Genomic DNA, 25,801 nt, shown 5'->3' with positions numbered 1-25,801 from the left:
TGTTTTTAAATTGTAATACATTACTACTTTTGCATTACTTTGGAGTTACTTTCACCAAAAAAACTCCGGACGTTTGACTTGGACGCGTGGAAATTTCACCACCGGATCAATAAAGTTTATCCATTTTAATACATCATAGATCATAAATAATATTGTATAATGAATATGAATATGCAAAGTAACTAAAGCTATAAAGAAAAAAGTAAAACATACAATAGGCAAGTAAGAGAAAATGAAAATACTCACCTAAAAGTACCTTACAGTTGGATTGAAGTGAGGCATTGTTATAAAATGTTTGTTTAAAACACTTGAATAAGACATTTAAAACAAGAAGTTTAAAACAGTCTAAAGGAAATGGTCAAATATAGTGTGATAAAAACTCACTGTTTACATTATTTACAGTTCTCCATTCTACAAAGAAGCTCAGGTTAAATAGGTTTAAACATGCATTTAGCTTTCTGAGGAATACAGGACTAATTAAAAGAATTTTTATTTAATATTTTATTTATTTGTATACTTGGAAAGGTAAGACTCCAGCACCACACCCCAGTCCAGCTGGTGGCGCTAATGCGCTAATAAAAGTTAAAGTTAAAGTTAGTTGCCAACCGCCACTTCTTTAAAGCTATGCTTTATAAACTATTTTACATAGCTAGCGTTAACTGTCTATGAACGCAACCGAAAAAAAGTAGCAGTAGCAGTAGCAGACGCTTTTCTTCTTCTTTCTTTGACTGTCTGTCTGTGGTCTTCTTGCTATCCAGCTGCCGCGCTACCGTCGTTGACGACGTGCTTTTAATATCTATGCGTTTCTGTTCTTAACTCTCTCCGGACACATGGACACCACAATGATTCAGCTGAGGTTGTTTGTCCATCAAAGGCTGTATACGGCGGCAGAAGAGATCCTCGGAGAGGTGGAGAAAACCATAACGTTAGCTTTGCACGAAGCCGAAGTCAGTCATTGTGAATCTGAAGAGCTCCAAAGGCTACGACATCAACTAACGCTAGAAGTCTTGCAAAAAAAATCAGGTTTGGGACTCCGGTTAAATGTGTTGTTAGCATAGACTGTAAAAAAATGGCTGTTAGTAGCGCTATTGGATTCACCCAACGTTAAAATTAGTTAGCATTAGCAAACATTGCTAAAACATTGCTATTATTGTTAGCCTAGCCACAGTAGTCAGTCTGACAAATCAATAACAGAAATAAAAGGAATCGTCGGTTCTTTGGCTGGGATATGTGTGATGCTTTTGAAATGATAGTCAAGTAATTTCACATGTCATTGTCTATGTACCCAAAGATACTAGTAGCTAATCTTGGCTAACATGGCGTTTGTTAGTCTAGCCAACCTAGCCAATCTGACTTAACGACAACGGAGATTTAGAGCCAACAACTTTGGAGCAAACTAAAACCGCTTATTATTTCTGGCATGTTCTCCTTGCAGCTGCCGAGCCTTCCCTGGCCATTAGCTCAGTGGGACATGGAGGTGAATGTGATGCCCCACTGCTGCAAGAGAACACTGGTCCCTCAACACCAGAAGAGGACAACTACAGTCTTGGTGCTGAGGTGCAGGGACACTCTCAAACCAGTGCAGATCTGTACAATAATAACTGGCACTACTGCTTGCTTCACACAGACTTTAAGGTGTTAGAGATAAAAGAAGAGCAAGAGGAACTTGGGAATGATTGTCAGACACAAGAGATGGATTTTCCTTCTCCGGAAATTGTGAACAGCAAGCAAAATCAGCCAGAGACACAACCATCATATGGATTCCAGACAGTTTCTTTAGACTGCTCTTCAGCTCAGTGTGAGAACAATGACAGTGATGAGGAGTTGGTTACCAGCAAAGGAGAGGAGAAGAAAACGGTAAAAAGGAAACGAAAGATGTTCCATAAGCGAAGGGGCAAAAGGAATAAGAAGGCAGCATTGTCTCATGACAAAAGTTCTGCTAAAACTGAGAAGGAACTCAGTTTTTGCCATTTTTGTGGCAAGGGATTTCAGCTGATACACTGTTTGAAAAAGCACATACAAAAACATGAGACCAAATTTGACTGCACGGTTTGTGGGATGAAATGTCAGTCAAGAGAGCCGCTTGTAGCCCATTTGAAAAATTATCACAACTACAGATGGGTTTGTGATGTTTGTTGCAAGCATTTTACCAAAATTGGTTATCTCCGGCACCATCAAAGAAGAATGAAGCACAAAGGCAAGTCCATGAACTGTACAACTTCTTCCCTTTAGGGCGTCAATTTAATGAAAGTGGGCGGATTATATCTTTTCTTTCAGAATCTTCTGTCTCTCTCTCTCTCTGTTTGAATCCATTGATTTGCAAAGTCCATTTTTTTATTATTTCTAAAGCCCTCTAGTTTGTCAACAAGTTTTTATCTCCTCCACTGAGTCTCCGATCTCCGCGGTAAATGTCATACTGTCAGTTTTTTTTAGTTGTGGACATTATTTTTTTAAGTATTTGGTCTTGTCTTATCAAAACTATCAATCATGACTAGATGGCAGTTAGCAGGGTGGCATTAGACATCTGGTCTGACTCCATCTCACCTGTTTTAATTCTTTTCAAGGTTTCATTTTTGTTAGGTGTTGTAGGCTTGATTAGCGTCAACAAATGCTTAGCTTCGATAACATATTTTTGGTAAATAAGATGCCATAGTAAACAAAACAAAAACAGATAGTTGTCAGATGATATGTGGAAAAGTTTTTTGTTGGGTAAATCTTGTTGTAAAACCAAATTTTCTGAAAAGGTTTGTGCCAGCTAATCGTAAACCATCTACTTAACCTGTCAATGTGCCCCTCACTCTCTGTTCTAAATCACATACTAACATGCTGATCCTCCTATTTATACTACGAATGTCGTAAAATTGAGAATGTAGTGGGATTTTTGTGTACTCAAAAAATGCCATATACTAGACCAGTAAGTATTTCTGAGTATGCAACGGCAGCTTGACTGGAAATGGCCTAATCGATGCTGTCATGTGATGCAGAGACAACGTATATTTCAGTGTGAAACTCGTTAATTTAGTATGCGTATGCAGTACATACTGATTGAGCACAGTGTGATTTTTTTTAATTTTTTTAATTTTTTTTTTAAGAGAGCTCAATTACTGTACATGTTTCATGTTTTGTGGATCAATTTTGAAGTGGATACATTACAGGCTGTCGGTAACATTTTTCCTCCTGTCTCTTTAGCAGCTGCCGAGCCTTCCCTGACCATCAGCGCAGTGGGACGTGGAGATGAATGGGATTCCCCGCTGCTGCAGGAGAACACTGGTCCCTCAACACCAGAAGAGGACAACTACAGTCTTGTTGCTGAGGTGCAGGGACCCTCTCAAACCAGTGCCGATCTTGACAATAGTAACAGGAACGACTGTTTGGTTCAAACAGACTTCAGAATGTTGGAGCTACAAGAAGAGCAGGAAGGACAAGAGCAACATGGGAATGTTAATGAAAAGGACCAAGCAGCATTGCCTCTTGAAAAAAGTTGTGGTAAAATTGAAAAGGAACACATTTTTTGCCATTTTGGGGCAACAAATGCCAGTAAACCGGTTTAATGAACCACATGAGAAATGTGGGATGACATGCCTGTCCAATCAGGAGCCAATAACTCATGTGAAAAGTTGTCACAACAAAACACATTTTTGTGACGTTTGTGGCCAGACATTTGCCAATATACTGCATGAAGTATGGCACAAAGGCCTTAAATTTGTGCAAACATTTTCCCATCAAGAGAGTCTGGCTGTGCATGTCAATGTTGCTTTAGCGGCGAACGTTTCATTACTAGCAGTAACCTCAGAGCACACATGAGATACCATCCAGGAGAAAAATCGTTCCACGTGATCTTCGGAGTAAACATTTCGTAGAAGGGCAAAGATGACTAGACATATAGGACTTCACATACAGGAGAAGGCCGTATGCCTGCCATGTTTGTGGTATCAGATACAGATTTCCAGTTGATTTAAAGTTGCACCTGCAAACTCATGAAAAGGCAGCCACTGAATGAAACCTATTACAGTATATTAAACAGGCTGACCATGTCCGTGTCCAAGTAGTATCCGGGCCCTCCACTGCAGAGGGTCCCGGGCTTTTATTTGAAGCTAGTTTAGTAGTTGTAGTGTAGTTGAAATAGTTGTCTTTGCTACCCGTTCATTACAAAAGTGGTCTGATCACCCATTAATCGTTTTTAGGTCTCTGTTAAAGTTAGCATTGTCTAAATTCAATTCTGTCCAGTTCACCTGTTTTATGGGCCCAGAAAGTAATTCATTCTGTAACTTGTGTTTATTTTATTTTTAAATAAAACCTATCTTTTGAAAACCCACCTGTGCCTCCTCATGGCAGCCAGACCTAACATGGAACTGTTTGAAATGAATAATACAAAATTTTAGTTCAGTTTATTTAATTGCTTTATAGAACCGTACGTGATTCCTAGTTATATACATTTACACTACTACAGTGGCTTCAGAAAGTATTCAGGCCCCTTCACTTTAATGTTTTGAAGATTTAATTTTAAATTGTTAGAAGTGCCACTTTTGCTCTGTCAATCTCAACTTAACTGACATTTTTTCAGAAATCTTTGCAAATGAATTCAAAATCTAAAACTGAAATGTAGATAAGTATTCAGATCTTTTCTCGTGGCACTCCAATTTGTGGTCAGACAGATCCGTATGTGTCTTGAACCGGATTGGAGTAAACCTGTGGCAAATTGAATTGATTGGACATAGTTTAAAAAAAAATGCACCCACGTGTGTAAATAATGTACCACAATTCACAACAAAAGCCCAGACGCACACAGTTCACAGATCTTTGACTGACAGCAGGTACAACATGACACTTATGCAGTTTTTGCCAATTAACTTGTTTTAATGGGGAAAAAACACCTAACTTGAATACTTAATTATTTTGTACCAAAAATATTAACGTCATAAGTTCAATGTCCTTCTGTTGGAGAACTTCATGCATCTCACTTGAGAATTTAGGCTTTTATTTTGGACGATTCAAACCGGAAGTCAAGTTGTGGAAGCTAGCGTCAGTTAGCTGAGTTTACCTCGTAGACAGAAAGGTTTAAAGATTATTTTCTTGTTCTCCAGCTAATGTACTATCGTTAATGTTTTTGTGACGTCACTCTCCGGAGACATGGACACCACAATGTTTCAGCTGAGGTCGTTTGTTCATCAGCGGCTGTATACAGCGGCAGAGGAGATCCTCGGAGAGGTGGAGAAAACTATAACAATAGCTTTGCACGAAGCCGAAGTTAGTCAATCTAAACAGGAGGTTGGAAGACACCAGCAAACGATAGACCTTCGAAAGGAATCAGGTTTGGAGCTCGGTGCATGTGTTGATTAGCTAGTAGCGTTTGGTCTCTCATAGACAGACCAACCTCTATATTTCATGAGTAGTGTACTGATTACGTTAAAGCTAACGCCTCCTTTACTTTGGCACAGTAGATACATGGAGAACTGGATACACTCATACTTGTACATTCCAATGAGAGTACTGTACATGTTTCATGTTTTGTGGATCAATTTTGAAGTGGATACATTACAGGTTGTTGGTACCATTTTTCCTCCTGTCTCTTTAGCAGCTGCCGAGCCTTCCCTGACCATCAGCGCAGTGGGGCGTGGAGATGAATGGGATGCCCCGCTGCTGCAGGAGAACACTGGTCCCTCAACACCAGAAGGGGACAACTGCGGTCTTGGTGCTGAGGTGCAGGGACCCTCTCAAACCAGTGCAGATCTGGACAATAATAACTGGAACTACTGCTTGGTTCAGACAGACTTTAAGGTGTCCGAGATAAAAGAAGAACAGGAAGAATTTGGGGATGACTGTCAGACACAAGAGATGGTTTTTCCTTCTTCCGAAATTGTGAAAAGCGAGCAAGATCAGCCAGAGACACAACCATCATATGGATTGCAGACAGTTTCTTTAGACTGCTCTTCAGCTCAGAGTGAGAACAATGACAGTGATGAGGAGTTGGTTACCAGCAAAGGAGAACAGACCATAACAATGAAAAGGAAAGGGAAGATGTTGCATGGACAAAGTGGCAATGTTAATGAGAAGGATGCATTGCCTCATGACCAAAGTACTGCTAAAAATGAAAAGGAACGCAGTTTTTGCCATTTTTGTGGCAAGGGATTTCAGTACGTCGGCTCTTTGATGAAGCACATAAAAACACATGAGAACAATTTTGATTGCACGGTTTGTGGGATGACATGCCAGTCAACAGAACAGCTGATAACGCATGTGCAAAGTTGTCATAACAAAACACATTTTTGTGATGTTTGCGGCAAGACTTTTCCCAATATCCGTTGTCTCCGGCTGCATGAAAAAGTACACAAGGGCGTGAAAGAGTTTGTCTGTCAAGAATGTGGTAAGACATTTTACCGAAGAGATCATCTGATCGTGCATGTGAGAACTCATTCTGGGGAGAAACCTTATCACTGTGATATATGTGGAAAATCCTTCAGTCAGAGCCAAAACCTTACAATTCATAAAAGAAGTCATTCAGGGGAGAAACCGTATCAATGCGGCCTGTGTGGCAAACTTTTTAATACTAGCAGTCATCTCAAAACACACATGAGATACCATTCAGGAGAAAAGCCGTTTTCATGTGATATTTGTGGTAAACATTTTCGCCAAAGCGGACAGATGACTAGACATAGGACCACACATACAGGAGAAAGGCCATATGGCTGCCACGTGTGTGGTATGAGATACAGGTTTGCACCTAATCTGAAGGTGCACCTGCAAATTCATGAAAAGGCAGCCTCTGAGTGAAAAAAGTTACATAACCAGATGGCCATCTCAGAGCTCAATTACAAATCATATATAGTGGTCAGTAAAATTTATTTTGAAGAGTCATTGAAAGAGCTACTTTACTAATCAGAAAAAAACACTCTAAATATGTTCATACATTTCTTTAGTTTTCTGATTCTGGATATAATTTAGACTGCTGTAATATGTTGGCACTTATCAAGATGTTTATCTGATCCAGACAGGTAATAAGAAAACTTTCACTTTGAGTATCAGCCTGCAGAGCAGCATCTCTGGAGCTGCGCTTTTTCACAGGTCATGTGTTTTTTTGTATACTGTTTTGTGCATTTGTTTTAATGGTAAAACCAGATCTCCACATGGGTTGACAATAAAGTGTGCGGGGGATTACTAGAATGGCATGGTCTTTGTTTGTTTTCAAATCAAACTGAATTTTAAAAATGTCTTTCTTGGTATTCCGCATCTACGATTCCCATGAGGCCTCTTGAAAGCAGTTCTTAAAGACTAATGGGATATTTTATTGAATTCAACAAAAATAACATGGAATTTATCTTAGTACTGGATATGGACAGAAGAACACTTTCAGGTTTTCAGAAACAATGAAATTAAAAACAATGAATCATCTTTTATATACGAGTGTCCACTTCCTTGTTAACCTCCACATTGTATAATATGGTCATTTCAGTTTGTTATCTTCTTATGGAGTTTGGCAGGCGGAAGGAGGACCGGGCTGGAGACGGACAGGAGATATAGATGGCAGATGGAAGTGACAGGTCAGGAAGTGAGATAAGAGAAATGGATGTAGGAAAAGATGTTGATTGGAATACTGTATGCCAGTAGTCAAAAAGTGGAGAAAAAAAAAACAGAAGAAAGAAATACAGCAGAATGATTCCAGCAAAGAGGAAACTCAGTAACCAAAGTATAACGGTAACAACAAGGCGGCGTGAGGAACACAAAGTTAGCACTAAACTTTGCCAAGATGGTGCGTTGTTTGGTGGGTGGAACCCAATTAAATTGACAAAGGCAATGAAAAGGGTTCTGAGTTCAGTCAAGAATGTAAAAATACTACGAAATAGAACGTTGTTGCAGATGTCTGTACATGTAGCTAGTGTCATCAAAGTAACCACACATTGGTTTATCTATTACAGTGAGGTCTTTCATTTAAGCCACATTTAGCTGACTTTGGGAATAAAGGGTTTAAAGCACTCCACTGAACACAACACGTTTTGTTTATTTGTCACAGCCTTTGAACAGTATTGTATATTGTCTTCTGTGGCTCTGAAGGTAGCTCTGGGAAAAAAACGTTTGAATCACCGTGACCCAAGCATACTACAGTATGCTCAGATTTAATTCAAATATAATCCCTGGATAAATGTACTTAATGCTGCCTTGTTTACTGCTTTAAATTTTATTGCATTTTACCCCAGTTTGCTGAAATGTCTGAATCATGATGCAATCAGTTTGCTTTCATGATTATTGCTTATGCCTGGGATATGGTAAATATTTGCAGCGTTTACTTTTCAGTTCATTTATTAATTGAGCCTCTTAATGAAGTATTAAAGGATTTGCAGAAACAGAAAAACCTACCAAGACATAACTATATATAGTTATATAACTATAACTGTCCAAAGTAATTTCGTTTTACATTATATCAAACTGTGCTTAATAATGGGGCAGTAAAAAGCCCTTTTCCAATCTGAGGATGCTTATCCATATTAAGAGTTAGTGGTGAAGGGCAGAGGACTACATCACCCTGCTGCCAAAAGAAAGATTTCTTCTTCTGTAGTTTGGCCAACAGGTGGCAGCTGGTACACCGAAATTACTCCATGAGATCGTATTGTGGGTCACTGTAACACTGATACTTAACTCCCATGGCACAAAAACGTGCAACTGTCAGTCAGCACCATCAATCTCTGTCTTTTAGCATGGGTTCCTGCTTGTAGAATATTACAGCAACGCTTTTCTATGGTATACTGGGGATTTAAGTGTATAAACATGGCCATAAAATGTTGTGCAGCCAGCAGTGAAATGTCAGATCATACAAATTCAGGTTAGCACCACCTGGCAGTGTCTGGGCTGTTCCCCTGAAGCCTTGCTGGTCCAGGTTGAAATGAGCAGGAAATAAACAACAAAAATCCTAAAAACTCTGTCCTCTATTGTTATTGCTTTCGATCCCAAACTCAAGATCATAAATCTATTTTCCACATTAATAGTGAGATACGCAACAAAGATACATTAAGGAGTAAAGTACTTGAATTAAAAGAGATTCTGGAAAGAGTTTTTTTCCCCAGGTCGCACAATTACATAAGTCTACGTAGCCTCCAGGACTGCGGTGTCAGAGAGGGGTGAGTCGAGCGCAGTCTGTGTTTTGACGCTGAGCGCAGCGGCAGAGAGGAGGAGTCGCTCCGTCTACGGTTGGGCCTCTCAAACCTAATCTGGATTAGAGTTTTCGTCCGGTCCACGCTCCCAGTAATCCCATTATTCTGCATTGGGTTGACGCCTCTTTAAGCAAGCGGGAGGAAGAAGCGACGCCAAACGGTGGCGACGTGTTTGGTTTATTTTAAAGCTGGACTGTTTATTCGGACACAATCTTTTTGAGGGAGTTTGGGAGATTTTGCAACGAAGAGGGGCTGCAATCAGTGTGAAGTTGAGTGAATATTTGTGGCCTGCGCGCGGTCGGTGGATGGTGCGCATCTGCGTGTGCAGCACAACGCGCTCTGCAGCATCCACACTGAGCACTGCAGCCTGCTCTTGAACCACATTTCAACATGCCAGGTCCAGGTAAATGCTCTGGTTTTACTGATGGCACCAGCCGCCTGTTATTTTCGAAAGCACCCCAATCAGTGCAGCAGAATAGCTGCTTTTCTAAATATTAAAACTTGCGAAATTTTCCACAGGTGAGGACAGAAATGGAACATACGGCATGTATGTCTTTGTGCAGTGAGGCTCTGTTGAAATTGCACAAAGTTAAACTTATATTAAGACAATATATCTCCAGGGATAAAAGAGGCTAACCTCCTTTAGCCCTGGAGATATTGTGCCTTAATGATTTGCACTAATGAGATGAAGTGTAGCTTTACTAACACTGACCATGTGATACCCAGACAAACCCAGAGTCCGACCTCTATCTTATATGTGTCAGTCATCAGGGTCAAATGGTAGTTTTAAGGACAGCAGTAAGCCTTTTAAATAAACCTCCTGCTTCTCTGTGTGCACAAAGTGTAACACATAGACAGTCACATTTCATCATACAGCACTCCAGCTGGGGATTTATTAAGTTTCTCTTTGTGAGATAACACATTTTGTGTCCTTTTGTGTCTTGATGTCCTTTTTAGCCAGCCAACGTCAGAGGTACAATGGGATTTTTTTGATGGTCAATTCCTCATTTCCCTTTTAATCCATTTTAAGTGATCCACTACTGTCTACTCATTGGTAGACTCTTCAATATACAGTGCCTGTCTCATCATTGTCAGCAAATCCACAGGGGTTGATATCATTTTGCATGTGTCATTTTGATCACCAACCAAAAAGAAAGTTGTTTGCATGCTAGAGGACAGGTAGACAGCGGCTTTGTCATGAGGCTTAACTTTTCATTACGCTTCAATACCTACAGTTATTAAAAATGTCTGTTAGTCAGCAATACCTTGACCACGCTTCCTTTCAAAAATTGCAGACTCCCTTTTTCCTCCACACTGAATGGCCTGGTGTCACTTGGGGCTAGTCTACTGACTATTAGTTGGTGTGTTGATTGACAGAAAATGATTCTGAAACTATTTTTAAAAGCCATTAATCGTGTCAGTTTTTAAGGAAAAATGCCCAATAATCTTTGATTCCTGCTTTTTAAATGTCAGAATTTGACAAACATGATATTTAAAGAAATTTCTCTTGGCCCAGAGAAATTTTGACGGGCAATATATTGTCTCACTATTTTTTGACCTTTCGTTGATGATTAATCAATTGATAAAGATCAGCTAGCTGAGAAGTAATGAAAATAATCATTAGTCGCAGCTTTACTGTGACCTTTCTTATGGGAAATGTCATTAAGTAGGGCTACATCGCAACTGAACCAATTTTTCTCTTATCTTCCACACTTCAATTAGGAGCATCAAAGAGGTTCTACATGCCTTTTGGTCATTGACATTTATCTACATTTAAGAAAATGTCCTTTAATAATTATAAAACAGCATTATCTGCTCCGTTTTTTGACTCTCACGGGACAAACCAAAAACTGGGCTTCCAGATTCCAGTCCTCTGATGGTTTTCCTGAAGTTCATCCACAATCCTGACTGGAAAGCTGCCAAATCCGTGCTGACTCTGTATTCCACAGAGCAGCGAAGGTTTTCCTCCTTCTGTCAGCACAACGTGATCCAAATTGAGTCCAAAGTAGAAATTGATTTTATAATGCAGTCGTGTCAGGAGCTGCTTAAGCACTGGTGGAGCAGCACTTCTGGTTAATTAGATTTGACAAACAGTGCAGCAGGTGGATGCTAAAAGTTAAAATCTTTACATACAAACAGTGTGCAGAGAAGTGTGGGAATAGCGGGGGAGCCAATGAGAAAGTTAAATTAGGCGAGCAACATGGTAACAATCTATTTGTTGCCATTCATCTGGTCCACTACTGTTACAGTTTTTCTTGCTGCTTTTCTGTAAAAATGTGGCCTCTATATATTACTTTGTGATAACAATATCATCTTCTGTTGTGTGAGGAATCTGGCTGCAGCCTTTGCACAAACAAGAAGATTTAAATAAACAAACATAACCTATCTAAAACAAAGACACAAAAGTAGAATGACAAAATGATGACAAAGGTTTATCTTAAAAATTTGGGGGCTGAAAAGCGCCTGCATTTACTCTCAGATTCAACAAAAATAGAATTATTAGTTCTAGGTTGATTTTATCTAATAAGCTTGGCTTTTCTTGATGTTTGTCAATTGTCTTATCCTGCACTTCTCTGTAAGGAAATTCGCTTTGTGCTGCTCAGAAAGCCAGTTTGGGACTATGTGTAACCCCACATCATGCGTGCGTGTGGCTGACAGCTTGCACAAGTAAATTACAATGTATCTGCAAAAGTATCTGGTATTAAAAGACACTGATTGGGCCGCCCTTGTAACTCATGTTACTCGATTCCAACCAGCAGCCTTTTGCTGCATGTTGTCCTCTCCCCTTCTCTCCCCCCTTTCCCGTCTACAGCTGCCCAAAAAAGAACTGATTGCCCATTCATCAGAGAGAATTCATGTCCTAAGTGTCTTAAAAGCCTCTTTAATATGTAGGATTACAGTTAATCCGCTGTGAAGGGCTTGTTATACATCCACAAGCCTTGCTTTTCTGAAGGAAGTGTCTAATTGATGTGCTTTTGTAAGCACGGTGAACAGCAAAATCTGCGTGTGGTTGGAAAAAAAAGGAGCTTGTTGACGAACGGTTCCTTATGATACTGTAGGAAGTAATGCACAATACATTAAATGATGAAGGGCGTGTGCAGACATATTCATCCCTGCATCAAATGTGTTGGCTTTCATCATCAACACATGCAGATGCTGTCACAGATGAAGATGTTTTCTCTCTGTGTTTTACTTAGACCTCAGGTAGCCATTAGTTCAGAGAAGTGATCTTGTGATTAAAGAGATGCTGCTTTGAATTCCTGAGCCATCTGGAAGAAACTTTTTAGAGGACGTAATGAGTGACAGGCTTCAACGTCTGCAGGCAAGTTGACACGGGAGAAGAAAGGTTGCACAAATATTTCAAATGACATAAGAACAAGTCGTACTGAGTATCTTTCAATACTCCTTGGATGAGACAAATGTGTTGATTAGGCAAAAACTTGCTCTGACTGTTATAAATATTAATATCTCTGTGCTTATGGTTTCTTATGGGTGATTCCAATAACAAAGCACTCATCTGCCCCTAAATTATCTCAGCCTTTATGTAAATTGACAGCACACTGAGAGGCGAACACAAAAAGTTCCATGCGTCCCTGCAGAGGAGCAGTGAAAAGGACAGAGGAGAGAGTACAGAAGAGATTAGAGTGAAAGGCTAAGAGGTAAAAATGGAGAGAAAATTAGAAAAGCAATGGAGAGGACAGAATTAGGAAGGTCAAAGCAGCAGATGAACAAGTAGCAAAGAGGCTTAATGTGAAATGTTATGCTGTCATTAAAGGTAATAATGTTGTTATGAGTTTGTTAAAGCTGTTTATATAACTATGTTTAATATATTTTTCTTGTTTCTCACATTATTTCCAGCATCCAAAATGATGGACAATAAGATACCCGGAGAGGTTGTAACAAGTCTATATGCAGTCAAAGACTCCCCGTGCTAGCGCCATGCTCCATGTCTTCAGGGACACTGTTTGGTCCACTACATTCACACAGTAGCTCCTGGTTGACAGCCAGCATGGAAGACAGCAATCTCATCTTCAGCCTGGACGGCCATGATGACGGTCCCATCGTGGCCTTTTCCAAGGACAAACCACAGGACCGGGCAAGCCAGCCTGATATCAGCCTGAGGATGGATTTGGACCCGAGCCTAGGTCACCACTCCCAGTCCCCTTCCCTGTCTCACTCCCCCTCATCGCCGGGCTCTTTAGCTGATCTGTTAGCATCCTCAGCAGATATGCTTGTCACTACCAACCTGGTCAAATCCTCCTCCACAGACCTGAAGCCGAGGGAGAGCAGCTCCCTGCGAGGAAAACCTCTGCTCAACCTGGTCAAGTCCCTGAGCACCGAGATTTCTCGCCGGGTCGAGCCAGAGGTCAACCTCTCCAAGTCAGACTCCAAGCTGCATTTGCATCCCTGGAAACCGCTTCCCTGTCCAAAAATCAGGTCTGAAGCAGAAGAGCTGAATGAGAATGATGACTGGGTATCACCTCCTTCCTCAGGCGGCATACCCCCCTCTGAACCTCGAGGAAGCTCGCTGATTGCTGAGCTGGAGGACACGCGGAGGAAGTTCTCCGAGGCCATGCAGGATCCACTAAGCATGCTGAGTAAGATTATGGGGGACGAAAGCCCCGGCAGCCCCAAGCAGGGGAGGTTTTCTTTTGCCGGAGACTCCCCGTCTTCCCAAGGCAGCTGTGGGCGAGACGGGGATAGTGAAGATGCAGACCTTAAGTGTTGGAGGAGAGCTGAAGGAGAGAACAGAGGTGTGTGCGACACACCTCTGAGAAGACTGCAAAAGGGCTCCTTAACGAAATCCACTGTCTCTCTAGAACGCCAAAGCCGTGACAGCCATTTAGAAATCCATACTTATGGAGATAAGATTCAGGTGTTGGAGCTCCAGAATGGGTCCAGAGGGACACATCATAGAACTTACACCCAGTCTGGAATCACAGTGCCAGGCTCATCGCTCCCTCTTCACTGGCTCTTTCCTGTGGGTCTTCTTGCTTACGGTTTCTTTGTGTTGCCCCTGCCCTCCTATGTGACTGGTCTGTCAGTGGGGGTTGCTTGTGGCTTTATGTTGGGTCTGGTGGTAGTGTTCATGTTTGCTCCACGATGCTCATCAGCCAGAAACAATAGGGGCTCTCGTTTAAGTAAATCCAGACCCCTGATCATGGATCCACTGGATGGAGAGCTCACAGATCCAGAAATCCTGGAGGTAATAGATGAGTAACACACAACAAAGAGAGGCTGATATTAAGGGGTCTTTTCATCTACATTTAGTCTCTTTCTATTTTGAACCAGACTTCACTTCTGTGTTTCTATCGAATTTAATACACATGTCAGTGCAGCAGAGAGTAAGAAGCCACTTTCTGTTGTCCTGTTACAGATTTGGCTACATGGAAATGAGGTCCAAGCTCTAATGTTTAAGAGATCAAAACAACAACCAACCGCAGCCATGTGAGGCATTGGATAGCTCTAATGACAGTGTTGTCAGAGGTACCTAATGGATCAGTTTTGAGGTCCTTACTGAACAGAAAACTGCCCTGAGGCACAGCAGGATCAGCATCTAAAGAACATTTTGATAATAGCTTTCTCAAGCACTTCTTGAAAGCTCTGCTGAGAGATTGGCTGCCTCAATAAATGCAGAGTAAGCATTAGAATTTTTATGAGGATAGAGGAGTTACTAACAGAAGGCTGTGGGCTGTTTTCAAAGTCAGGTCCGCAGTGTTAAATGAGAAGTATTCTGCCATGTCTCATGTTTCCTCTCCTGCAGAGCTGTATTGTCGCGGTTTGCACCACTCACTGTGAATTTAATTTTCCTGAATAGATTTTTACCAAGTGTACATATTTTAGTTGATATAAGCTCAGTCAAATTCACCTAAATATAGCCTCAACACAGTTTTAAATATTAATTCTTAATGGGAAATGTGAGGTTATTTGTGACTGATTGACACCCTCGTAATTTTCTGCTAGGGCTGGATGAATGAGACACACAGCTACGACCCTGAGACCTTCCACCCCTCCACCACACACTCTGTTTATGTCACCCTGGAGGACAGCCAGCTGCGCCTAGCGTACCCACGTGCCAACATCCCCCGGTGGGCAGCGTTTGATGAGACGTCCCACGAGGCTGCGTTTTTGCGTTTACGCACTTACAATCTGGCTAACTGTAAGGTCAGTGTGTTATACTAAACAAAACAAAAATAGTTTCTAGGTCCCAGGGGAGCAGGCATGTCTCTCCTCAAAGGGGAGTGAAAGAATAGATGACCTTTCGCGTGAACTCTTATCTCTCTGCACCCAGGTTGTCATCTAACACGGAGGTGAAAGACCGAAGGATTACGACTAAAGTGTTGATGCTCTGAATAAACTTGACCCGGCTACTGTCCCAGTAGCATATTGAGGCAGCTGCTGCACTATCTTCCAATAGGGAGATCGAATAAAGCACAACACACTATATAAATAATTTGTCAAGCACTTTGGCAATGGCAAACTGTCAACCAAGTGTCTGCCTGCCAGCATCTCTTTTAGAAAAAAATTATAGATTTAAAAAAGGACACTTTTCCTTTATCATTCCTTTCCGTCACTTCTAATTTCAGGTGTCTCTGTTGCCGCCTGTTTTGGCCCGCAAGAGGATCTGGAACAGGAAGTACCCCATCTGCATCACTTTGGCTGAAGGAGAGGTAGGGGAGGAAAGTATGGTTGAAGGGCAGGAGGAGGAAGAAAGGGCAGAGAGACACGCCATTCAGGACCACCATCTTCCTGTCACCCTGTACCTGTTTGGCCGCACAGGAAGAGAGAAGGAGGAGTGGTTCCAGCACTTCCTGTCTGCCTCCCGGGCTGCAGCCAAGACCAGTGTAAGCAGGGAGGAGAATGCAGGTAAGACCATGTTTGGAGTTATGCTGGTTGGGAGCAATTTAGTTTGTTTTAAACATGCATACAGTCGTTGAGTTAAATTGAGTGCAGGAAAGATTGATGCTCAGAATTGTACTGTTTCAGTGAGTCTTTGAGTTAAATTTACCAGCTTCAGCGGCCCACTTACTTCATGTCTGTCTTTTCTCTTTGTCACTCAGAAACACCATATGATGGAGACGGTGATAAAGAAAGCACAGACGAGCAGCACGACTTTCTGGGAGCTACAAAAACAAGAACACTATTGGAGTACAGCACCTACATGACGCAGCTGATTGGCTCGCAGAGCTGCAATCCTACCCTCAGCCCCTGCAATAGTGACAAGGGAAGTCCCACAACCCACAAAAAGGTCAATGAGCAACACTTTTATTTAGCTTTTAGATGTACAATCAGGTCAAATATCCCAGTGTGGGAAGTTGCAGAGAGATGTACTCTCCACAGGTTTCATTTACAGCATGAGCAGATATATAGACTTTGTCTCTGCTCCACTTACCCTCTGCATGTCCTGCTAATACTCTACGTAACCCACATTGATCAGAGCTATTACAGTGCCAGCTACGGTTCTGCTCTGTGCTCGGACCAACCTTGTTCTAGGATGCTGGCTCAGCCGAAAAACATTCCTGCTGACTAGACCAAATTTCAATGTGCAGAAATATCAGGTAACACCTGGCTGGAAGGATATTATGAGGAAGTGACTGCAGCACACCTGACTTAGCTGCTAATCTTGGTTTGTCGGGTTTGGGATTGGCACCACACATAGAGACAGTCTCACCTGGTGTTTAGAGGAGGAAGAGAGTTGGCATAACTGGGGCTTGAGGATAGATAAGCATAGGAATGGCAAAAATGTGCATCTTGCGTCTATCATCATATAACCTCTGAAAACTGTTTCTGAAAAACATACATACATGCCTTTCATGGTTTCATTTCTATGTTATTCCTTGCAGATTAACAATGAAGAGCACGGATCTGGAGGTCAAGCTGAAGCTGAGCCCAGTGCAGGTTCAGTGGCAGATGGACACTCTGCTGAAGGCCAGCCCACTTGGGTGAACTCCCTGGTGGGACGAATCTTCTGGGACTTTCTGCAGGAGAAGTACTGGACCGACCAGGTGGCGCACAAGATCCAAAAGAAACTCAGCAAGATCAAGGTAAGGGTGGATAAGTACTGTGATTTATTTTTAAAAGGTTAGTTGGAAACTGTAGTCCTTGGTTGACAAAATGATTGGTTTAACTGATGCTCTTTGTTTTTATATTCACATTTATCTTCGTATTCACACCACCATCAGCAGCAAAAGCATCATCATTAGTGTCATACTGACTACTGACATGGCTTGGCAGCAGTGACTATTTTCACTATACACTGTGTCACTCGATAATGTGACCTGAACATCAACGCTGGTTTGTCCATAAGGTCGAAAGATGTGACATTTGGCACATCAATGCTGTAGCTCCCTTTTGTGTGTGTGTATGTGTGTGTGTGTGTGTGTGTGTGTTTTAGTGTTTCACTCCCTCTGGTTCCAAAGGCAGGAGGGAGTAGTGGAGCACTGCTGATGGCAATGCAGCATCTCATTACTCATTTCCTGCTCTCCACTTTGACACACACCATCCTTTTTTTAACTATCTTGCTCCTCTGTCCTTCACACACACAAACACACTGCAGGTTTCCCATGCTTGCTCATCTGTTTAAAGTAATTAGCTTCCTCTGTGGAGCCTCTTTTTAATTGTTTTGCATAGATTTCATGTGGATCGGTTTATATCTGACATGAACTCAGGATTGTTTGTCAGGCATTGTTTGTCTTATTATAGTTGCCATACTTTATGAATGAGCTGACTCTGGCTGATCTGGATATGGGCACTTGTCTACCTCAAGTTCTCAGCACCTCTACACCTACACTGGATCGCAGAGGTACAGTTGTGTTTTCACACTTGTTCATGTTCCATTGGATAAATACTCATCTATACACGCTCTTGCTTATACAACTGTTGGACAGATAGCTATGAAATTCAGTACAGATATTCATTGTGCAGATAATCTCAATGACTTTGGTGATCCCTTGACTTTTCCTTATGAGGTTGAAAGCTGGGGTTTTGTGTGTCTGACAACTATTGGATGGATTGCCCTGAAATTTGGCACAGGATTAATTGGAATAAAAACTTTTTAAATAGCACCTAGAGTTGCTGGTGACATTTCACTCTAAGCATTGCAATGCCTGTAAGCCACTGGCTTGGCTGCAAACTCTTAGTCATGTTTTTTCTTGTCTGTTTCTCTCTGAATGTGAAAGAGTCACCCAATAAGGTTTATCCATTTTCTCTCAGACACAAACCTGCAATCAGCTTAGGCCATGATCTCATTGTTGCATTACAAAGTATGTCGCACCACACCTTTCTACTAGCAATCCTCTTGACCTTGACTAATCTTAATTTACAATAACCTGCCCGAGCTATCCTATATTAGTCTAATGTCCTTTCTGCACCCACACTGTGCCAGGCTAGATCAAGGAGAGATTTTGGCTTGTTAACAAGTCTGCTCTGATCTAATCTGATTTTACCTGCTATCTGTTTTTTTTTCCTCTTTCTTTATCCCCAAGGCCTGTGGCTGGAGCTGGAGGTGGTGTACACAGGCTCCCTTCAGATGACCCTGGAGACTAAGATGAACCTGTGTAAACTGGGTAAAGATGGAGAGGACGAGGCTCACAGTGTTCTAGAGACACAGCAACTGAGGTCAGGCATTCCCCTGTTTCATATTCCTCAACAGATAAAAAGAGAGTGTGGAGGGGGATGTGAACACGCTTGAGGAGGAATGAATGAGTCTTCAAAGATCAGTAGTGTGCATTAAGATGTATCACTGGTGTGTGTTTCAGCTCTAAGCCCAGGTTGTGTATACTGGCTGATAGTGATGAAGAGTCATCCAGCGCGGGCTCGTCCGGTGAAGAGGAAGTCCCCTCGTCTGAGCCACAGGGGTCTCTGGGAGATAAGAACCCAGTGTTAGCAGCTGAAGGGTAAATGAACAACTCTATAACACCGATGAAATATGTCATGGATTTATAGATCGCAAAACAGCACTGCATGTCACACTTGTGTTTGCATCCTAGGCCAATTTTGCTTAGCAGATAGTCTGACTTGTCAAACACAGCTGTAACTAATAATGTTGCTAATTGCAGACATAATGGACTTAATGACCTTAATGATGGTGCAGCATCGTTATAGCCAGTAAGTCCACATGTGCTTCTCCTGCTATGACAACTTACTATTAAAGCATTTTAGCATCTTTTGTGCTCTGTTAGTTTGGGCCAAATTTAACTACCATTTTTCATGTACACAACCGAAACTACTAAGAAATATGTAGCTTGTTCTTGATGTTATTTCAATAAAATCCAACATGCCTCCTTTAAGTTACTCCAGTATTGTTACCGATGAGGGGGAAAAAGCATTTTTCAGGCCTTCAAAGACAGGAATGACAGAAAAAAGTTTTGAAACCAATGAATGACATATTCTGATATATTGTAGATTCCAGCCTTAATTAACACTTGAGTGTTGAAATGAATAGTTATTCACAAGCCAAGATTTTTCTGATGTGGCACCACTAATTTGGTTATGTTCAGAAGTGGAAAATGCTAAAAGTTTGAATGTATCAATGACATTTTCAGATTCACAGTCCTACTCAGCATCTGTGATCATGTCCTAATCCTTCCCCCAGGCACACTGGTGGCAGCACAAGTAGGAAGATTTTGAGATTTGTGGACAAGATAGCGAAGTCCAAGTACTTCCAGAAAGCCACCGAGAACGAATACATCAGGAAGAAGATTGCTGAGGTGTCCAACATGCCTCTGATGCTCAGCGTCGAGGTCCTTGAGCTTTCTGGTACTCTGGCCATCAACATCCCACCTCCCCCTACTGACAGAATATGGTACTGACTTTACTTGTTCTTTGTCATTTCATATTTTAAAAAATTCTTAGGTTTCTTTATTTCTCACACAGTCCTTTTCTCTCATTCTGTCCTCCCAGGTACAGTTTCCGGGTGCCTCCCAGGTTAGACCTGCATGTGCGACCCACGCTTGGGGAGAGGGAGGTCACCTTCACTCATGTCACTGAGTGGATAGAGAAAAAACTCCAGTGTGAGTTCCAGGTCAGTCAATCAGGGAAGCTGTTGACGTTGCGGAAAAAGATCAGATGAATGATTCAAACGTACTTTGGGAAAGTATAAAAGGCGTATGAGAAGTAGCATTTCCCATGTCATTAAAAAGAGTGAGATCATTTCCCTAGTTGTTTAACATGGTTTTCTTGTCTTTTTTCTCAACAGAAAGTGCTTGTGATGCCCAATATGGACGATCTATATCTGCCCCTGATGACATCTGGCCTGGACAACCCACCTTCATCCCACCACTCCTCAATTCATTCCTCATCCCATCAATCCTCCATGGAGGAGTCCCTGTCAGAGTAGTGCCCTTTCAAGGCTACAAATAGGATTATGTCAATGCAAAATAGTCATTGCTGCAGAGATTGCCATGAATCTCTTATGGATTCGGAGGCTGCTGCAGCCGGGTACCAGCTTCATCCTGAGTGTGTTGGTTGTAACCAGTGCAGGATAGATGCCTCCTGAAGGCATGCTGAGCCCAGCAGCAACCTTGCAACTGTGAAAATGGTGCTAAAGTGCCCCCTGCTGTGAAGATGAATGAACTGTATACCAGTTACAGCCCATTGTACACCAAAAGGGAACTTTTTATTTGATGTCAATTCTGATAAAAGATGCAAAGCCTGTATGTCTGTACTGCGCATCAAAACAAGGTTGTTAATGATAACCAGTTTTAAAATAATGCTGATTGAACAAACTATCCAAACATCCATTTTCTAATCCACTGATACTGTTATGGGTTGTGAACATGAGATGATAATGGTAATCATGATTTTCAATCAAGCTACAATGGTGCATGTTATTTGATTGTTGATATCCTTATGGATGATATGTGTTGAGTGTTGATATGCTCATGGATCAATCAGTGAATAAAACTGAATCTATGTTTACTGTGGAATCAAACTGCGTACAAATAAATAGAGGTTGTAATCAAGGCAGTTAAAACCCAAACACATAGCATTTATGTATCACAAGTGACAATTTACACATGGCATAAAATACAGTGTATTTGAAACCCATTGTAGGGGAATTGAGATATGAGAATCCTTTTCAGGCCTCCTCAGTCAGAGGCTTTGGCAGTGTTTTCAGAGCATCCTTCTTCAATGGCCCCTGCGAGTAAACCAAAGGTAATTGTTAATATAGCGCAGAAGGATTCAGCAGTGATTATGTTAACACTGGAGAATTTCCTGGTTTGTGTGCATCAAACTGTTTTCCTGCTCACCATAAATGCCCTCTTCTCCTGGGCAGTTTGGAAGCGGCCATGACCAAATTTGGAAGTGGTGTCAATGAACTTGAGCTCGATGGTCTCCTTGGACTTGCGAGATGTGTGCACGAGCAAAGACTAGTGGGGCGGGGGAAGGAAAGACACAAAGATGTACACTTACTGTACATGTCCTGCAATGATGTACTGGAGCTGTACATTTTACTTTGAGAGTAAATCAGATACAATTGTGTACTTATAGTGCAAGCTGCCTGGAAGATGTAAAAGTAGCCTTTCAAAATGACCTACTTTTCTGAGGGTAAGGACACGTTTCTTTGGACCGACCACGCAGCCCTTCACCATGACAAAGTCATTATTCACGTCACCATAGTGGGGGAAGCCTCCCTATAGGGTAGACAACACGGAAGTAGGGATAAAAAAAGCCATAAAGGGTAAATGAGTATTCAAGAAGAAATATGCTATAACTTTTATAAATCTCTTATTTATAGTGCATAATAAGTTATGCCTTATAAGTGACCACCATCATTACCACCTTAACCTGTCATGCAAAAGTGGTAGAACTTACAAAATATTACTATACTCCTAATAGCAGCAGAAAAACATGATGCGTCATGATACATTACACTGCCCTTGCAGTGTTGCAGTATTACATTATAGACATAGTGCATATTATAATCTTTTACAATGAGAGTACCATGGGCGTGATGGACTTCTGGCTGGTGTCGTAGCTAGTGGAGGCGTTGTTGCAGATCACCTTTCCATCCTGGACGTGCACAGCCCTACCAATGCGGTAGATCTGGGGACACAAGGAACTCAGGCATGGACAAATGGCATCAAAGCAAACCTATGAATTCTTATATTGACATTTCCTATTACAAAAGCTTTTTCCCTCAGACCGGATGAAGATGAAGTCTTGAGAGGGTGAAATTGGACCCCTAACTTCCAGCTAACCTTCTTGTTGAGCTCAGTGCGGTGATGATAGCCCTTTTGACCAGCACGAGCTTCAGTGTACGCCACACGGGCCGGATGCCAGGCTCCAATGCAGGCCACCTTCCGAAGACCTTTGTGAGTCTTCCTGGGAAGCTTCTTTGTGTGCCAACGGCTAGTAACACCTATCATCACAAAGAGATAGAAATAGCTATAATCCTTGTACATTTTACAAGTCCTTGGACGTGCACAAATAGTCATAGCATGCTTCTAACCTTTGAAGCCACGACCCTTGGTGACTCCAATGATGTCAATCATCTCATCCTGGTAGAAGACGGCAGAGATAGGCACAGCTTGCTCCAGGCGCTCCTTAGCCCAGTCCACCTTGTCTGAGATGCTTCCCCCGTTTAGCTGCACCTCTGCGATGTGGGCCTTTTTCTGCGGTATGGGCAGCAACCGCACCTGGAAATGGAGAGGGCTTTAAACCGCAGTTAAAAGGAGTCCAAAAAATCTAGAAATGTTTTACTAATGATATCTTGCTATTCTTAGATTTATTATTCAGCACAGGATCATGTTTGAGATCTTTTGTAGTTCAATTACCACGGCCCTGATATTTAAGTGCACATTTTGAACTTATTCCCACTTCTGAAGCTGAAACCTGAACAGAAAAAGATCCAAGCAACACTGTTAAGAGTTGAGATCTTGACAATCCTCATTTTGTTTACTGCCAACATAAAGGTTTCCCCTTGGCAAAGCCTGGGTGAGCAGCCAGGTCCTGCCCTGAGAATTATTTTTAAACTGCTATTTAAAACAGCACCCTCCTCCAGTGCTCCCCCTCGGACATCGTGTAATAGTCAGAGTTGTTTGGCTCTTGGCAGCAAAGGGATTTGAGATGTGGTAGCTTTTCTCTCCACTGCATGTGGTCAGCTGGATAACTCTGAACCTTCTGCCCTTTTACAGGGGTGCTGCCAATATGTGAATAGTTGACAATCGTTAGAACAGGGGATACTGACTGATGTGGGATGAGACAGCAATTGGATTGTGCTTTGAATGTAGTTGTTAACTGGCTGGCGTACCTGAGAGTGAACAATAACCCTGATTACTGAACAGTATTTCTTCATCTGAGCAAAATCCTTGTCCAGTTGTTTCTTTCCTGTCTCATCCTGCCACTTCTTACTGTACTTGGTGAAGGCCTTCTTCTTGCTCTTGTACCTAAAAACACAGAAATACCCAGTAAGGCACCAACTGTGTTGTCATTTTGCTGCACATACAACTGAACAAAATGTACACACCAGTTTTTATAAAATCTGCGCTTGCAATCGTCACTGAGGTGCTCAGCAAAGATGGTTTTGAAGGAACGCAAGCCACGGACAGTCTCAATGTATCCCACTACCCCCACCACAATGACTGGAGGGGTGTCAATGATGGTAACCGCCTCTACTTCCTCTCGCTTTGCTTGCTCTGTGGAAGAAACATTTGTTTTAAATTGTCCGCTGAGCTATTTATTATACTGTCAGTATTCAGAAAGCCTTAATCAAACATAGCATTTTAACAATGGGTATGTGTGGTATTTTAGGATTATTCAACAATATACAGCAAAGAAAGGCAAAAATATGCAACTGAAAAGAGATAGCCATTGAAGCATATGTTCTAGGCTTTGTGACCCCACCACATAGCAAATATTACAGAACATTATAAAAGCCATTAACATCATGTAACAGTGTGATAATATGATAATGTTTCATGCTTGTGCTATCAGTAACTAAACGTCTGTAGGTTTGGGATAGAACACAGTAAGTTACATAACACAATCTGTTGCCATGTAACGTAAGGGCCCATTATCCTCTCAAACAAACAACAAACATCACTCATCCCTTTGCTCACTCCTCCCATGCATCCATGTTACAGTTAGTCCAGTCGTACATACTGAGGCCAGTGCGGTGCATGTCCCTCAGTGTGTGGGTCATGCCAGCCTTGTATCCCAGGAAGGCAGTAAGGTGGACAGGATGGCTGGGGTCGTCTTTAGGCCACGTGCGCACCTTGCCCCTATGCTTCTTGGAACGCTTGTGGGGCAGGAACCCCATGTGTCCATGGCGGGGTGCGTGGAATTTACGATGAGACTGGAAAGGCACAAACCACACAGTCACAGTCACTTTTAATTAACGTGAAACCCAGATGATACCATGGAAATGTCACCGAGATGAGTACAATTACTTTTACAAAAATTCCACAAAACTACTGTACTAGATTAACCCTTGTGTTTCCCTCGGGTCAAATTTGACCCATTTTTTATGTTTTTTATTTCAGGAATATGGGTTTCTTTCTACCAAATTGCTCCAAAAAATAACAGTTTCAATGGTTTTAAAACAGTATCCTGACTAAACTTTGCCATTAACCAGTTTGTGATCTACTCAACATCCTCCGATCTTTACTATTATTCAAAATAATTCATTATTCTATGTTATTATTTATGTTATCAAACATGTTGAAAAAAGCAACAAAAACATAAAAAAGAAGTTAATTTTCCATTTTGAAACAGAAGGAACATAAATTCATGATCGACGGGAAGACAACAATAGAAGAGACACAATAAGCCATGCGTGTGCTTAGTGTAGCAAATGTAATCTTCTGTCCTGTTTTTGAACAACTGCTTTTGGCCTAATTTCCAGAGACTTTTTAAAAGTTGTAATGAAACACTTCTAACATACTGAAATACAATCAAGTCCCCTTTTCTTCAGTTGTATTGCCTTTCTGTTCAAGCCATGTGTTTACTTTGTGCATTGGTTTATTTGTCCCATTCAATATGATTCCAAAATCCAGCACCGGACAAATAAGAAACAAAACTCAGATGACGGGATGTTAAAGAAAAATAAGTTACCATTTCAATATTCCACATGGTCTGCACAAAGGTAGCCATTACAAGATAAGTTTCATTTTGCTTAATCTTCCTTTATAAACACAGGCCAGCCAAAGTAAAACACACAAACATTCATGTACAGGACAATACTGCAAATCAATGTTTCCTTTGTAGTAGAAAAGAACCAAAAAATAAGAGAAGCACTGACCATGTCTGCTCACTGTCCAGTCGATAGAAAGAGAGAGGGACCAGTGCTGATGTAAGGGTCATTTAAGATGATACAGAGTGTAGGGGCTCTAATTTGGTGTTTGGCCCAGTTGAGGAGACGTATTGGCTTTCCAACAAGGCAATCTCTGCCAAGTTCTGACGTGAGGAGTAAGGAGGAGGGAAGTGGGTAAACTCAGAGGTCTGAGGTGGTGGGGAGGCTCGGTAGACAGGAACCACATGGCCAAGAAAGGAGAGAAAAAGGAAAGTTTTTATTCTTTGTAAAGGTGGTCACAAGGCCAACATTTACCTGCTTTTGGACAGATACAGTATTCTCTCTTTCTTTAAAGACCAGCAATCCGCAATATTTGAAAGCTGCTAAATCATTGTGTGTGTGTGTGTGTGTGTGTGTGTGTGTG

At 41.6% G+C, this 25,801-nt stretch overlaps 4 protein-coding genes across 7 annotated transcripts; 3 read left to right on the top strand and 1 right to left on the bottom strand.

The window, feature by feature from the left end:
* Positions 1 to 805: 805 nt before the first annotated feature.
* Positions 806 to 4,315, top strand: LOC117957793. 2 transcript variants are annotated; one of them, XM_034893836.1, is made up of 3 exons: positions 806 to 1,023; positions 1,436 to 2,197; positions 3,193 to 4,315. In XM_034893836.1, the coding sequence occupies exons 1-3, from the start codon at positions 831 to 833 to the stop codon at positions 3,549 to 3,551; spliced, it is 1,314 nt and encodes a 437-aa protein (XP_034749727.1). In that variant the 5' UTR covers positions 806 to 830; the 3' UTR covers positions 3,552 to 4,315. The 2 variants fall into 2 exon arrangements, with proteins under 2 accessions (XP_034749727.1, XP_034749726.1); XM_034893835.1 differs by having other exon boundaries at positions 3,190 to 4,315.
* A 694-nt stretch (positions 4,316 to 5,009) lies between these two features.
* LOC117957791 (zinc finger protein OZF-like) lies at positions 5,010 to 6,999 on the top strand. 3 transcript variants are annotated; one of them, XM_034893831.1, is made up of 3 exons: positions 5,010 to 5,311; positions 5,576 to 6,014; positions 6,093 to 6,999. In XM_034893831.1, exons 1-3 carry the CDS (start codon positions 5,131 to 5,133, stop codon positions 6,769 to 6,771), a joined length of 1,299 nt encoding a protein of 432 aa, XP_034749722.1. In that variant the 5' UTR covers positions 5,010 to 5,130; the 3' UTR covers positions 6,772 to 6,999. The 3 variants fall into 3 exon arrangements, with proteins under 3 accessions (XP_034749722.1, XP_034749720.1, XP_034749721.1); XM_034893829.1 differs by having other exon boundaries at positions 5,576 to 6,999; XM_034893830.1 differs by having other exon boundaries at positions 5,011 to 5,311; positions 5,579 to 6,999.
* Positions 7,000 to 9,128: 2,129 nt separating this feature from the next.
* On the top strand, positions 9,129 to 20,973 carry LOC117957778 (testis-expressed protein 2-like). The gene is made up of 12 exons (XM_034893801.1): positions 9,129 to 9,546; positions 13,002 to 14,349; positions 15,108 to 15,308; positions 15,731 to 16,010; positions 16,205 to 16,392; positions 16,988 to 17,188; positions 17,847 to 17,946; positions 18,629 to 18,761; positions 18,902 to 19,039; positions 19,738 to 19,947; positions 20,046 to 20,166; positions 20,341 to 20,973. The coding sequence occupies exons 2-12, from the start codon at positions 13,090 to 13,092 to the stop codon at positions 20,479 to 20,481; spliced, it is 2,973 nt and encodes a 990-aa protein (XP_034749692.1). The 5' UTR covers positions 9,129 to 9,546; positions 13,002 to 13,089; the 3' UTR covers positions 20,482 to 20,973.
* An 88-nt stretch (positions 20,974 to 21,061) lies between these two features.
* Positions 21,062 to 25,651, bottom strand: LOC117957794 (60S ribosomal protein L3-like). Its single transcript, XM_034893837.1, has 11 exons — positions 25,387 to 25,651; positions 24,249 to 24,441; positions 23,614 to 23,782; positions 23,398 to 23,533; positions 22,597 to 22,783; positions 22,346 to 22,506; positions 22,089 to 22,190; positions 21,683 to 21,778; positions 21,395 to 21,514; positions 21,132 to 21,282; positions 21,062 to 21,079 (listed from the first exon to the last, which is right to left on the bottom strand). Exons 1-10 carry the CDS (start codon positions 25,387 to 25,389, stop codon positions 21,223 to 21,225), a joined length of 1,227 nt encoding a protein of 408 aa, XP_034749728.1. The 5' UTR covers positions 25,390 to 25,651; the 3' UTR covers positions 21,062 to 21,079; positions 21,132 to 21,222.
* Positions 25,652 to 25,801: the final 150 nt, after the last annotated feature.

The sequence above is a fragment of the Etheostoma cragini genome, chromosome 15 (assembly GCF_013103735.1).
Source record: "Etheostoma cragini isolate CJK2018 chromosome 15, CSU_Ecrag_1.0, whole genome shotgun sequence".
NCBI classification, from domain to species: domain Eukaryota; kingdom Metazoa; phylum Chordata; class Actinopteri; order Perciformes; family Percidae; genus Etheostoma; species Etheostoma cragini.
This window is presented reverse-complemented; position numbering and strand designations above follow the sequence as displayed.

What these genes read in the sequence shown, in the direction of transcription:
- LOC117957778 (XM_034893801.1), top strand. Translation starts at nt 13,090, where the DNA reads ATGTCTTCAGGGACACTGTTTGGTCCACTACATTCACACAGTAGCTCC. An exon ending in CAGATCCAGAAATCCTGGAG is followed by an intron (nt 14,350 to 15,107) that starts GTAATAGATGAG and finishes ATTTTCTGCTAG; the next exon opens with GGCTGGATGAATGAGACACA. An exon ending in CCAGTGTTAGCAGCTGAAGG is followed by an intron (nt 19,040 to 19,737) that starts GTAAATGAACAA and finishes TCCTTCCCCCAG; the next exon opens with GCACACTGGTGGCAGCACAA.
- LOC117957793 (XM_034893835.1), top strand. Translation starts at nt 831, where the DNA reads ATGGACACCACAATGATTCAGCTGAGGTTGTTTGTCCATCAAAGGCTG. An exon ending in AGTCTTGCAAAAAAAATCAG is followed by an intron (nt 1,024 to 1,435) that starts GTTTGGGACTCC and finishes TTCTCCTTGCAG; the next exon opens with CTGCCGAGCCTTCCCTGGCC. An exon ending in AAGAAGAATGAAGCACAAAG is followed by an intron (nt 2,198 to 3,189) that starts GCAAGTCCATGA and finishes CTGTCTCTTTAG; the next exon opens with CAGCTGCCGAGCCTTCCCTG.
- LOC117957791 (XM_034893829.1), top strand. Translation starts at nt 5,131, where the DNA reads ATGGACACCACAATGTTTCAGCTGAGGTCGTTTGTTCATCAGCGGCTG. An exon ending in AGACCTTCGAAAGGAATCAG is followed by an intron (nt 5,312 to 5,575) that starts GTTTGGAGCTCG and finishes CTGTCTCTTTAG; the next exon opens with CAGCTGCCGAGCCTTCCCTG.
- LOC117957794 (XM_034893837.1), bottom strand. An exon ending in GGGTTATTGTTCACTCTCAG is followed by an intron (nt 22,784 to 23,397) that starts GTACGCCAGCCA and finishes CTCCATTTCCAG; the next exon opens with GTGCGGTTGCTGCCCATACC. An exon ending in AGGAGAAGAGGGCATTTATG is followed by an intron (nt 21,283 to 21,394) that starts GTGAGCAGGAAA and finishes GTTTACTCGCAG; the next exon opens with GGGCCATTGAAGAAGGATGC.